At 42.2% G+C, this 12968-nt stretch overlaps 1 protein-coding gene across 10 annotated transcripts in view; it reads right to left on the bottom strand.

Annotated features, from left to right (window-relative positions):
* The window catches only part of TLN2 (talin 2), a 409742-nt gene that overhangs the window by 139016 nt on the left and 257758 nt on the right, over positions 1-12968 (bottom strand). For all 10 annotated transcript variants that reach the window (XM_045822076.1, XM_045822086.1, XM_045822079.1 and 7 more), the window contains 4 exons: positions 7088-7243; positions 3713-3814; positions 2913-2989; positions 251-431 (listed from right to left, as the gene is read on the bottom strand). In XM_045822076.1, the coding sequence (XP_045678032.1) occupies positions 251-431; positions 2913-2989; positions 3713-3814; positions 7088-7243 (516 nt within the window). The remainder of the gene's footprint in view (positions 1-250; positions 432-2912; positions 2990-3712; positions 3815-7087; positions 7244-12968) is intronic.

Genomic DNA, 12968 nt, shown 5'->3' with positions numbered 1-12968 from the left:
ACATGGAGAGGTCATTGTTTCTCTTCCAGCCCCAGGGGACAATTGTGATCCTAGACAGGAATGTACCAGAGCCACCCAATTAAAAGAAAACCTGCTGAGTTAGGCTTCAGGACCTCACAGCTGATGAGCCATGGTCCAGACAGGAACTAGCAGGAGTGTGGATGACACACAACCTATCTGCATGCTGGTGTCCTTCCCTGCACACAAGGTGGCACACTGGTGTGCGGGGCGAGTGCCTGCGAAGCCTCACCAGTGGTGGCATGTGGCCTCGGTGCATCTGCCCAACCAGGACCTGCTGCTGCGGCGAGGGCATGCTGCCAATGTTGAAGGTCTCGGGCCCGCTGGAGCCCGAGCGCATCACGGCCGGCAGCGCCACCGAGCCGTGCTCCACCTTCCCGGTCCGGTTGAACTGCTGCTGCAAGATGGTGGACCTGCAGGGGACAGGCAGTTTGGTCACTGTGAGGTGGCTGCTCACGTGGAACACCGTGAAATACACCACGGGTGTCACGGATGTTTGCTGCTCCATGCTGTGGAGGCCAGCCTAAAAGAGGCATGTAGAAACAGAATTGTGAACACAGAAGCAGATGAAAATGCTCCACAGAAGAACCCTGAGATAATGCATTTACAATAGTATTTAGTAGGTTCATGGCATACCCAATCCATCGGAAAAAATCACAAATAGTCTGATACATGGATGTCGCAGGCACAAGTGAGTTTGGATACACTGACTTATTCAGTAAATCCTCCTGAAACAGCATTCATTCAACAAATACCATCTACTGCATGCCAGGTTCTATTCTAGGCACTGGGGACATAGATCGTTTATCCCTAGCTTGAAGGGAGAAGTATGGAAATAAACTTAAAGAAAATCTCCTTCAGCTTAGACCCCTACCGCAGGCCCAATGCCATTGACCATGGAGGATGTTCAAGCACATTTGGAGCCTGATGATGGGACAGACTTGGCTCCCCTTCCAGATGATTTCAAGCCTGGGGAGACTCCTAGGGCATTTGGTAAAAAAATAACATGTCGATTTTTTTTACTTCTTAATATTTTCTTCAGATGAATGGTAAACGCAAACGCCTTCATATGCAGTTAGGAAGTCTGAGGATGGCGTATCTGCCTCAGTTGCCTAGTGGACAGCCCACAAAAGAGAGAGAGTGTGTGTGGGGGTGGGGGGGTGGGGGAGGGTTGGTGACACCTGCATTTGGGGCCAGGGGCCTCTGGCCCAGGGTACTTGAGCCATCATGGATCACTCCTCATTGTCCAGGGCAAAGTGAGGCAGTTGTGTTAGCACACCAAGCAATAGGCATCCATGGAGAAACATCAATGGCTATGGAGGGAGTGACCCAGGGAGGGTGGGTGTCTGGCTTCTGAGAAGGTGACCTGCATGCTGAGAGCTCACCAATGTCTAGTACAGGGAGAAGTGGAAGGTCTAGTGATGGGGCCACCCTGGACCCCTCTTACCGTCTGCCTTGATCAGACCCCATCTGATGCCATAGGCAGTGGGAGGGGGCCATGGTCACCCCAGGCATGGGCGAAGGAGTCCCAGCAGACTGGGTTCAGATACTTACTTAGCTCTTCCTAGGTCAAGTACAAGTGCAGCAGAGTCCTCTGAGGTGAATGCCTCACCCTGTCAGGAAGCACTAGCTTACTAATTTCCATCTAATAGTCATTAATAATTCTAAGAGCTCAAGGGTTTTGCCAGAGGGAGCAAGTGGATCAAGTTTGGTTCCAACCTGTGTACTAACAGGACAAATGTAACAACACTTTCAAGTGGTGATTATGAAGCAACTTGTGAGAAAGAAGAGCAGGACGGCAATGTTAGAGAAACAGTTACTATGACTACACAAGTTCAAATGCTGGACTTTCTGGAATCTTCTGACAACGCACTATAGGAAATATCACAAGACTGAATCTGAGTCCTGGGTCTGCCACGTGAATGCATCTCAGTGGACTTTTGTGAGCTTCAGGATCCTCATCTATGAATTGCAGACGATAACATCTGGGTACCTCTTCCATAGGGTGTCGTCAAGACAAAATAGAGACACCATAGGGGACACACACAGTGAAGCAAAGACAAAAAAGTTATTACAGTGCTCTATTTGACACAAAGGGGCTGGCTGCTCCGGCTTCCAGTCCAGTGTCACTTACTGCATGTTACCTAATTTTAATAAATCTATTTCTTCATCTATAAAATGGGGCTAAATTAAGATATTTCTGAATTTAAAATGATGATGACAACAGCAAACATTTATTCTGTGCCAGCCACTGTATTATGTGCCTTATTAGTAAGTCAATCATAAAAATAAAGCTTATAAGGAGATATTATCACTATTCCCATTGTCTGGATAAAATCAAGGGGAGGCAGAAAAAATTTCACAATGTCTGCAAGACCACAAATTAAAAACCAGCCCCCAGATTTGAACCCAAAGTCTGGCTCCCAAGTCCCCGTTCTTATCCATTTCCCTCTGCAGCATCACAATATGTGTATCAAGTGCGGCATGCAGCAAGTGGTCCATAAACAGTAACTGTCCCTGGGCTGGATCCTTCCCCACAAAGGGACAGAATCAAACAAAAGCTCACTCTCCATCCCTTTGTTGAAAATGATGCCATTATGAGATTTCTAGCAGAAATGCAGAATAGGACTCATGAATGTTCCCTGTCTCTAAAGATGGAGTTAAAGACATCTTATTCAGTGTGTCCTTTAAATCTTTAACTCCTATCTTCCCAGACACCCTTAACATGGATGCTGATCGTCTGGGACCACATTGCACGAAGCAAGACTCATCCCCATCAGCCACTGTCGTCTCCCCGATGTGAGGCACTTAGGAGCAACAGGCCCCAGAGCTGGCAGGAGGGCCCCTGCCAGGCGGTGGGAAGGCAGCTCTCCGGGCCTCTTCATAATACTTACTTTTTGGGGGAAACAGACTCTTCTAACATAGTTGACTCCTCATCACCCTCTAGTCCAAATCGATCTTTACTTTGTTTCTGGAGGTAAAACAAGATACAGAATTGGAATACAAGAACCATTTGAAAGGTGCCACACACTCAAAAATGTTGAGATGCATATCCTGTTACTTAGACTGGATACTTAATAAGTTATGGTTAATAAAAGCAATCATAACAATAAAAAGGAAATACACTATTTAATATATAGAGAAATATAATGTCTCCTGCATTTAATATTATTGCACAAACCTAATTTTATATAGTTAAAAGCAAGATGCAGATATTAGTATTTTAGTAGAACATGGTTCTTTCCATGGGCTGTATGTAGAAGCTCTAGAAAATTTGTCGGTATACCACTATGGTATATAACGCTATTATATTTGGGGAAACAAAAGCGATAACATGAAAAACACAGAGAACATTTTCAGGCCCTCAGTCTGGGTTTCTACAGAGGCTAGAAAGTGTACATAACTACCTGGAGAGGATGATGCCGAGGGGTTACTTAGGTTCATTCATTAGCTAAGAGAGGCACTATTGCTAATTACCTAGCAGTCAGTGATACAAATGAGCTGCAGCAAAATCAGAAATTGTCATAGGATCTTGTGGTCAAAGACCACACACTCAAACAATCTCAACATCAAAGATTAAATAAGAGTATCAAGTACTTCAGACAAGCCCCCCTGCCGCCCTGGTAGCTGCATCATCTAAACTGAATAGTAATAAAGAAGCCTTGCTTTTCTAATCTGCATCAGTATGAAATACCTTTTTGAGAATGATATCAATGTAGCCTGCAATCAGCTGGGATATTTGCTCTCCCTCAGTGGTTTGTACTGAATAGTAACTTTCCTGATACTCCCCAAAATCCTGGAAGGGGAAAACAGTATTAGAAGAAATATAACTATATCAAATACAACAGTTTTAAAGGTGAGGTTCAGGTTCAAGATCTCATACACTCACATGTCCCTGCTCTTCCCCTCCAAGTACAACTAAACACCCTAAAACTTATCTAACCAACAATGTTAAAAGGGTTCTGGAAGCTAAAACGGTGAACTAGCTAGGGGACCTCAGGACTTGAGAAACCACATCTGGTGAGTTCTTGGGTTTTATTTTATATCCCTTTACCCGCAACATTTGGTGTTTGATAGGCCTGACACTTGGAACCTTCAACAAACAGTTTTTGAAAAGTCTGTTCACTCTGGCCAAAGCACGGGAAGAGAGGAAGCCCAGCTGGGAGTCCCCGCCCAGCTCCACAGTCTGGGCTGGTGCTCTCTGGCAGCTGCAGAGCAGTTAAGCCTGGGGCCATCCTAGCCCCTGCTCCACAGCCCAAGCAGGCAGGGAACTTGATCCTTTTGCAGCAGTGGCCACTGTAACTCTCCCTGCCCTCCACCCATGGTGTAACAAGACTCAGGACCAGTGGCTTCTGTGTCCCCCGACTAAAGGTCACCAAGCAATAACAGGTGGCCCACAGAAATGTTTTCTTCCCTCATAGACAGAAGCATCAAACTTTGAGCAAGAATCTCAGCAGTGTTGAAAGAATGAAATGGTCCAGGATAGCATTGCAAGGGTTCAGAAAATGAATTGTCATTGCGACTAAAGCCCACAAAGGTAGGCTAGAACACTGCACACTAACTCTAAATAAGGTGACTGGGAAAACAGAAAATTTACCTAAGATCAAGGGTCTCCTAATATATAACCAAAATATCTAGGATACAAATGAAAATCACTATTTATGTTAAGAACTGGGACAACTACAATATGAATAAGGAAAGATAATCAATTGATGCCAATACTGAGATGAATCGGATATTGGAATTATCTGATAGGGGTTTTAAGGTAGCAATCATAAAAAATATTTCAACTATCGATTAGAAATTCTCCCAAAACAAGTAAAAAAAATTAGAAAGTTTCCAAAAAGAAACAATAAATCATTAAAAAGAACTAAGTAAAAATTATAGAACTGAAAAATGCAACAACCAAAATTATAAATTCACAGGACAGACTAAATAGTAGAGTGGAGATGAGAGAGGACAGAATCAGTAAACTTGAATTTAGTCAGTCAGAACAATAGAGAGAAAATAGGCAAGACAAACAGAGCTTCAGGAATCTCTGGGATGATAACAAAAGATCTAACATTCACATCATCATCAGAATCCCAGAACTGCTGCTGGAAATTGACAGAACAACTAGACGGAAAGTAACAAGGATATGGAGGACTAGAACACCACCACGAACTAGCAGGATCTAATGGACATTTGTACACACTTCACTCCGCAGCAGAATGCACATTCTTTTTAATCCCACAGAGAACATTCCCCAAGAATGATCACATCCTGGAATATAAGTGAATCTAAAAATGCTAAAAAGGTAAAGTCATATATAATATGTTCTTTGACTGTAATACAATCAAAGTAAAAATCAATAACAGACAACAGGAGAATCTCCAAATATTTGGAAATTAAATTAAGGCTAGGAATAGAAAGAAGAAAATATTACATGTTACAAGCCTGAATTCACTATTATACTTTAATAAAAATAGTAAAAATTCAGTGTTTTTTTTTTTTGCTTGAGGTAATTACTGAGATTCATAACTGTTTCTTATTTTTAGGTAAATTTTTGTTTTTAACAATGCAGTACTTATGTGAACCTAGTTTAAAAAGACCCATATTAATATAAGTTATATAATAAAACATAGCTGTGTCCTACCCTACACATTCCCGCCTTCACTTTCTATCCCCCCCAACACACATGGGCGACCCCTTCCAACCCTTTTGGGCTGTGCCCTCTAACAGGTCCTGGCTCAGCCCCACCCACAGGCTCTGTGACTCCAGGGGAAGCAGCGCGTGATGAAATGAGTTTTGCCAAAGGTTGACGGGAGTTACGTTCCTATGGCATCTCCTCCACATTATAATCAAATGACGTTACTTGAGGATTTGCTGTTATTTCTAAATAACATGTTTATATTAGTTTCTTGATTTTTCTATTTTACTTCCCACAGTGAAAAATGAGAATGTAGTTCTGAGCATGAACAGTCATTTTTAAGGGCCATGTAGATTCAGCTGTTACTGACTAGAAGGAAAGAAAGTACATTCTCTGGAGATTTCTTCCAACTGGCATGAGTCTATCAACTGATGATCAAATTAGGTAACAATTACTCCATGGTCACCCCCTTACACCCTTTTTTCCTGATGCCCTATTATGAGGTCCTTGCTCAATGCCAGCTGATACTAAGAGTGTTCCATACCACTGGAGAATAGTACACCTCAGGAGTAGTGAAGAAGTTGGCAAATTTTAATGAGTTTTTAAAAATTTGTCTTATTGCTCAACTTGCCCTCTTAACTCTCACATGTAAGTGTGACTAGTACTTGCCCTGTTAATTCTCACATGGGAGTGTGACTGTTCGTTAAGGCTACACAGTAAACCTGTTAAGAGCAAACTGAGCTTGGGAGGAGGAGTTTGGAGGTCTGAAAGCCTAAAACAAACATGCTTTGTTCATATACTCCATGTATTTCACATTGAGCATTCTACCATGATCCAGAGTAGCAACTCTGTGGGATGGGTTTCACTCTCCCCATTTTACAGCTGAGAAAATTAGGGCTCAGAGAGCACAGGTCACTTGAGCAAGGTCATAGAGCTCGGAAGTGACAAGCTGGTTGTGAATACTAGCCCAAAGTCTATACTATTTCCACTATACAGCAAGCTCTCTTTCTAGGCAGGTGGGAAAACACACCTCAGCAAGATATCACAGTTCTCAGGAACTTCTAAAACGAGAGACAAAGAAGGAGCCTTTGTATGGGCCTCGGAGCTTTAGAGAGCTTCCTTTTCCGGTGTCCTAGGGATGGCGTCAGGGACATAGAAGGCTGAGAATAACCCTGTGAGTGGCTCTTTCCAGTTAAGGAGCTTAGACAGTCTCACTTAGCACCACCCAGAGAGGAAGGGGTGGCCAAAGAGACCCAGCTTCTGCACATCTCCATGAGCACTAGACGAGTGCCCACCCCTGCTGCATGGTCTCCCTCCACCTGTCTCTCTCCACACTGCTCACTAAGGCCAGGGAAACCCGGTGGGCTTGTACTCTTTCTCCTGCCCATAATATTGCCCAAGGCCTTGTGGGCCCCCTCGTTGCCCTCTGCTGGTCCCTACCAACGTGAAGCTCTTGGGTGAGGCTGCCCAGCGCTTGACCGTGGTGAGCGGCCACTCCTGCAGCACTTCCTTGGTCTTCTCATCCACGCGCATCACTGAGTCCTTGGTGATCCCCAGCAGGCGGGGCACCAGCTTGTTCTTGCCTTTCATCTTTTCCTGAAACAGGAGATACCAAGGGTCAGTGCTCTTCCTCTGAACACATTGGATTTTGCCGAATAATCAGTAATTCTGCAGTGTTTTACCTGTGGTCAAGTTACACACACTGGGTTTCAAAATAGGCAGGACTACTGACTCTTAAAAATCTTTATGATTATTAGTGTTAATAATTTTTTTAAGAAAGAGTAATCATGTCTATTAAAATAATGAATTCCTCTCTATCACTCATGCCCAAACAAATTCAAGACAGGTTAATAATTTAGGAGAAACATAGAGGTAAATATTTTTGTCATCACTGGGAGAGAAATGACTTTTTAGCACAAACACCAAAATAAAAAAAACTATAAAGGAAAAGATTAATAGCTTTAAGTACAAAATATATGAACTTCATTAAATCTACAAAAAGAGAGAGGTATGAGAAAAAGACCTCACCATAAACAAAATGAAAAAGCAAACAGCTGGGGAATAAATATTTACATAAAATACAAACATAAAAAATTTCAGATGCTATGTATGTGAAAGGTTATCATACATCAATGGCAATAATTAGCAAAGAACATAAACAGGAACTGTTAAAGTAATAACTAAACAATAAGTATTAATAAGCAATTGGATAAATTTTCATACATATAAAATGGCAGATTTTTAAAAAGTTAATACTCAGAACTGAAGAAGGTGTAAAGGAGAACCGCTACTGATGGGAATTTAAAGTGGAAAAGGCTTTATGGAAGGAAATGTGTCAATAATGATCTAAAACTTCAGAAATGTTTCTACTTTTGACACATCTTGCTTTTAGAAACTTATTCAAAAACAAGTTATAAATGGGTGTGAAGATCATGCTGCAAGAAGGCACAGCTAGAGTTTATCATAGTGAAAAAGTAGAAATAACCAAAATTTCAATAATAGGGGATTTGACAAATTAGGATACTTATAAATAACAGACTACTCTACAACTATTAAAACTCATATTATAAGAAACAATTAAAATCATGGCAATATACTATAAAGACAAAACAGTTTTACAGCACAATCCAAAGGAAATAAAATTTAAGCATAAATTTTAGTTATTAGAAAAACAAAAAATTTTATTGTGTGACAAAATGGTGGCAATGATCATCTCAAGTGATTTGTATTATTTTCTTGTGCTTTTCCTTATTCCCAAATTTCACTTAATATACATCTTTTTGTTTTCAGAGAAAAAAAAAAACTTTCCCAGTATTTGCTGGAAACCCTGCAATGCCTCCACCACAATTCTGCAAGGAGTACACACACAAACTGGCACACACAGGGTGTATGTGTGTCAGTGGGTGTGAGTACAAGGGGACACACACTCGAAACAGGGTAGGAGTGTGCTGCTATCTGCTAGTAAACATTTCCCATTAATTTCCAAAGCACCCCCTAAATGTTGGCATCATCATCATCATCATCATCATCATCATCATCATCATCATCATCCCTGTTTTGAAATGAAGGACCAGCAACTCGCCCAAGGCAGAGAGTAGTGAGTGGTAAAGCCATGATTAGAACACAATTTTGAGCTCAAAAATGTCTCTGATTTGGAAAGCAGACTGTCTACCACAGTGGACCTCTTGTGGTGGAAACAATTAGGAAAAAGCGAACAATACTCCTGCACAGCCCCCACGGGCAGTCCCTAAACCTTCAGATGGTGAAGGTTGCAGCACCCCCCTAGCTTTCTCCCAGGAAGAGGAGAGAACAGCATCAGGAGCCTGCAGGGGTGGCTGAGGAAGGACATACAGCATTCTAAGTCCCTCCCAATCCTTACAAAAACAGAGAAGAATCTTTGTGAAGAGAGGTTGGTTCCACAAGAGGTGAAATCAGTGCAGGTAGGGGACACCAGTTAGTCTACTTTGGCTTCAGGAGCCACACAGGGACTTGGGTGGAGAGGCCCTAGGCAGCTAGTCCAGTAACACAGGGTTGACACCAGCCCAGTTGCTGAGACCAGAAAGGGGATCGGAGATTAGATGTGGTCTGCAGCTTCTGCCTTCCTCCTTGCCCACCTGCACCTCTCCAGTGAGGGACTTTGGGGTGAGGGAACACAGGACTGTGCAGGACGGCCCAACTCTCGTGGAGACCGTTCTGGCCTGGGAGAAGCCACAGTGAACAAGCTAACGACTCAATGGGCATTCCATCAGAATGTCACAATTGGGGTAAAAAGTTCAGAAAAGACCATAACTCAGCAGCAAGAACACCATCAATGGACAAAATTATTTTAGTGCCTACCCACAAAAACCTGCACATTGCTGGAGAAAGTTAAAACAGTGAATGGCTCCACTCTGTACTAGTGAAGACCGGCCTTCTGCCCTCAGCGCCAAAGCCTGCCTGTTCAGAGAGGGTCCCCAGGCAGTAAGGCTCCCTTTTCTTCCCTGTATCTCACATCTTGAACCACTCACTCCATATCTTTCCTTTCCAGCCTTCAACTACACAGACCAGCGTCCTTTTCCCTTTGGGAGACCTGTATTTCATGCACAGACACACAGGGACTGCAGCTGTGATTTTGCCAGCTACACAGCAGCTTGTCTCTCAAGGTAATAAATACTTGTTAGGTTGGTTTTGCTTTGAAGATGTCTGGAGCTTGCCTAACTTTGAGGAAGGAGAATGCGCACATTCTACAAGGAGAAGCAGCATCCATTAATAAGGCACACCCCTCCTCTTTCAAGCACATCTCAACCACTGCTGTGGGTTCAGCCCTTGGGGCTGGCTGTGATCAAGCCTGCTCTGCCCGGGGCTCTTCTCACAGGTGTGGGGAGTGGTGTGCCTTACATCTGAGATTCAGAATGCTGGGGGGTGGAAGGGGGTTGAGAAAGAGAGACGAGTGCTTTGGTATGCTGTGGTTCTGGGCCCCTGACTTCAATGCAGCCTGAGCCCCTGACCCCGCTGTGCTCACCACAGCTCTGCATTGGCCTCCTGCCAGAGTGCCGGCCTGTGTGCTTTGCTGTACCACCAGTGCACGCATTTCCTTCTGAGGCATGACAGAAAGAGATGGCTGCTTAAGAGCAAAAATGGCTGTTAAAGACCCTGTTTGTTAGCCATTTGTGTCTCTAAAAACAATTGGCAATCCATCTGGACTTAACTTGCGATTCTGAGGTGCTCTGAAGACCCTCTGTGATGCTTTCACATTTCAGGGGACAAGGGGAATGGCTCCCTGGGCACTTCACCTCAAGGCTCTAGTTGCAACGGCAGGCAAAGTTCAAAGAAAATTTAGAAGTGAAACGGTTTACACAAGGATTTTGTGGAATGAAACAGGATCCTTTGCAGGTCGTGGGAACTGCCTTACCATCGCTTATGAGGTTTCTATTAGATCACAATACAGTGCAAAAGAAGTCAATGAAAGAGGAAAACCATGGACATGTATGGCTCTCATTTACTGAGACTTTCTATGCAACAGCTCCCTTTTCTATATTATCTCATTTAAACCTCATAAAAAGCCACAGTTTTATAGGTGAGCAAAGTGACGAAGGCAAAATCCAAACCCAGGCCTGTCCTCTTGAAGTGCATGCCCCTACCCACTGAGAATACTGCCGCATTACGCTGTTCTCTGTGGGCTCATTATAGGCTCACAGACATTCTCTGTATCTGAGTCAGCACACTACAGCCGGTGTTAAATCCAGCATTTTGCCTATTATTTTTTTTATTGCCTGAAAGCTAAGAGTGAACTTTCTATTTTTAAAAGGTTAAAAAAATAAAAAAAGGAATATTTCATGATATGAAAATCCTATGAAATTTAAATTTCAGAGTCCATGAATAAAGTTTTACAGCAATGGAACCCTGCTCACTCATTTGCATATTGCCTCTGGCTGCTGTCACACTCCAGGGCAGCGCTGAGTGGTATGGCTGGCAGAGCCTAAGATGGCTACTACCTGGCCCTTTGCTGAAAAAGTCTGTCAACCGCTGCTCTACATGGTGGACACTCAAAGCCAACTAAAAGCTGGCAGGATTCAGGGCCAGGGATTAGGGGGATGTGGAAAGAGTGAAGGGTCTAGGCTAACAAAATTTATCAAACATCCTTACATTCCAGGTACTACACGTGTTTACACACACCAGTTCACTTAGTCTTCATTACAGCTACCGTTTTTCAGATTAAGAAACTGAGGTTTAGGAGGTCAGGTATGTCTTTCAAGGTCACAGGCACTTCTATTTGCTATTTCTCACATAGGCGTATATTGCCAGCCTGGATTATGGGCCAATCTTCCTGATTCCAATAACTGAGCACTTTCCATTAGAACAACAAAGTGCAACACTCAACATTAGGACAAAATATACATAGATTTTGAAGAAAATATGATGACAGTATCTATATATCAAACTAATTCTCTGAGCCATATTGTTTGATTGTGGTAAATGTCGGTATTTAAATGCATAGGAAATTATTTCATCAATTAATTTAAAATGTCTAATTGGAGCCAATAAAAGTAGTCAGTGAGAAGCTGGGATCACTCACTTTTCTTCCTGAATTATGCCCATGCTCCTCCTTCACAACTCAATGTTCAGGTTGGGGATCTGAGAAATTTGCTATTGCTTAAGCCTTTATTTTTTAAAAGATTTTATTTATTTATTTTTTAGAGAGGGGCAGAGAGGGAAAAAGAGAGGAAGAGAAACATCAATGTGTGGTTGCCTCTCGTGTGTCTTCTGCTGAGGACCTGCTCAGAAACCCAGGCATGTGCCCTGACTGGGAATTGAACAAGCAACCCTTTGATTTGTAGGCTGGCACTTAACCACTGAGCCACACCAGCCAGGGCTACTTAAGCCTTTAAAACACTTAGTATCCCTTTGGCATATAATTTGTGTATATGTGTTATTCTACATATGATCTCTTTCTATCATATATTCTAACTGGCTGTAGCAACTTATACATACATACACACATAGGGTTTTTATTCATGTTGTTGACATATGACTTACTGATTTACTTGATTAATCTACTGAATTTTAAAATCTAAAAATTAAAATGACTGTGCATGTTGTTATGACATGTACAGAAATCGGTGGGCTGAAAATTATAAAACATTGACCAAAAAGATCAAAGACGACTTAATACCACATTCATGGATTGAAAAACTCAATATAGTAAAGGTATCAATTCTCCCCAAATTGATTTATAAACCTAAAGCAATTCCTATCAAAATCCTAGCAAACTTTTTTGTGAATATAAACAAGGGTATTTTGACAGGTATGTGGAAAGGAAAAGGATCTAGAAACCACTAAGACAATTTTGAAAAAGAAGAAAAAAAGTAAAGAGAATCACTCCACTTGATGATAAAGCTTACTATATAGCCAAATTGATAAAAACCAGTGTGATATCAGCAGAGGATAGATACATCAATCAATGGAACAGAATAGAGAACCCCAAAATAGACCCATGCAAACGTGTTCACCTGAATTTTGACAATGATACAAAAGCAATGAAATGGAAGAAGAAGGGGCCTTTCAATGAACAGTGCTGGAGCAACTGGACACCCATGGGCCAAGAGAAATCTTGACCTGAACTTTAGACCTTATACAAGACTCAAAAGAAATCATAGACCCAAAAGTAAAATGTAAACTTATAAACCATTTAGAAGAACACATAGGAGAAAAATCTTTGGAGCCTAGAGCTAGACAGAGTTCTTTGACATAACAATAAGCAGCAGCCATAAAAAGAAAATATTGATAAAATACTCTTCATCAAAATTAAGACTATTTGCTCTGTTAAAGACCTGGTCAAGAG

The sequence above is a fragment of the Phyllostomus hastatus genome, unplaced genomic scaffold (genome assembly GCF_019186645.2).
Source record: "Phyllostomus hastatus isolate PE091 unplaced genomic scaffold, TTU_PhHast_1.1 phas_scaffold_501, whole genome shotgun sequence".
In the NCBI taxonomy this organism is placed as follows: domain Eukaryota; kingdom Metazoa; phylum Chordata; class Mammalia; order Chiroptera; family Phyllostomidae; genus Phyllostomus; species Phyllostomus hastatus.
Note: the sequence above shows the minus strand (reverse complement) of the source record. Positions and strands in the feature narration are given on the sequence as shown.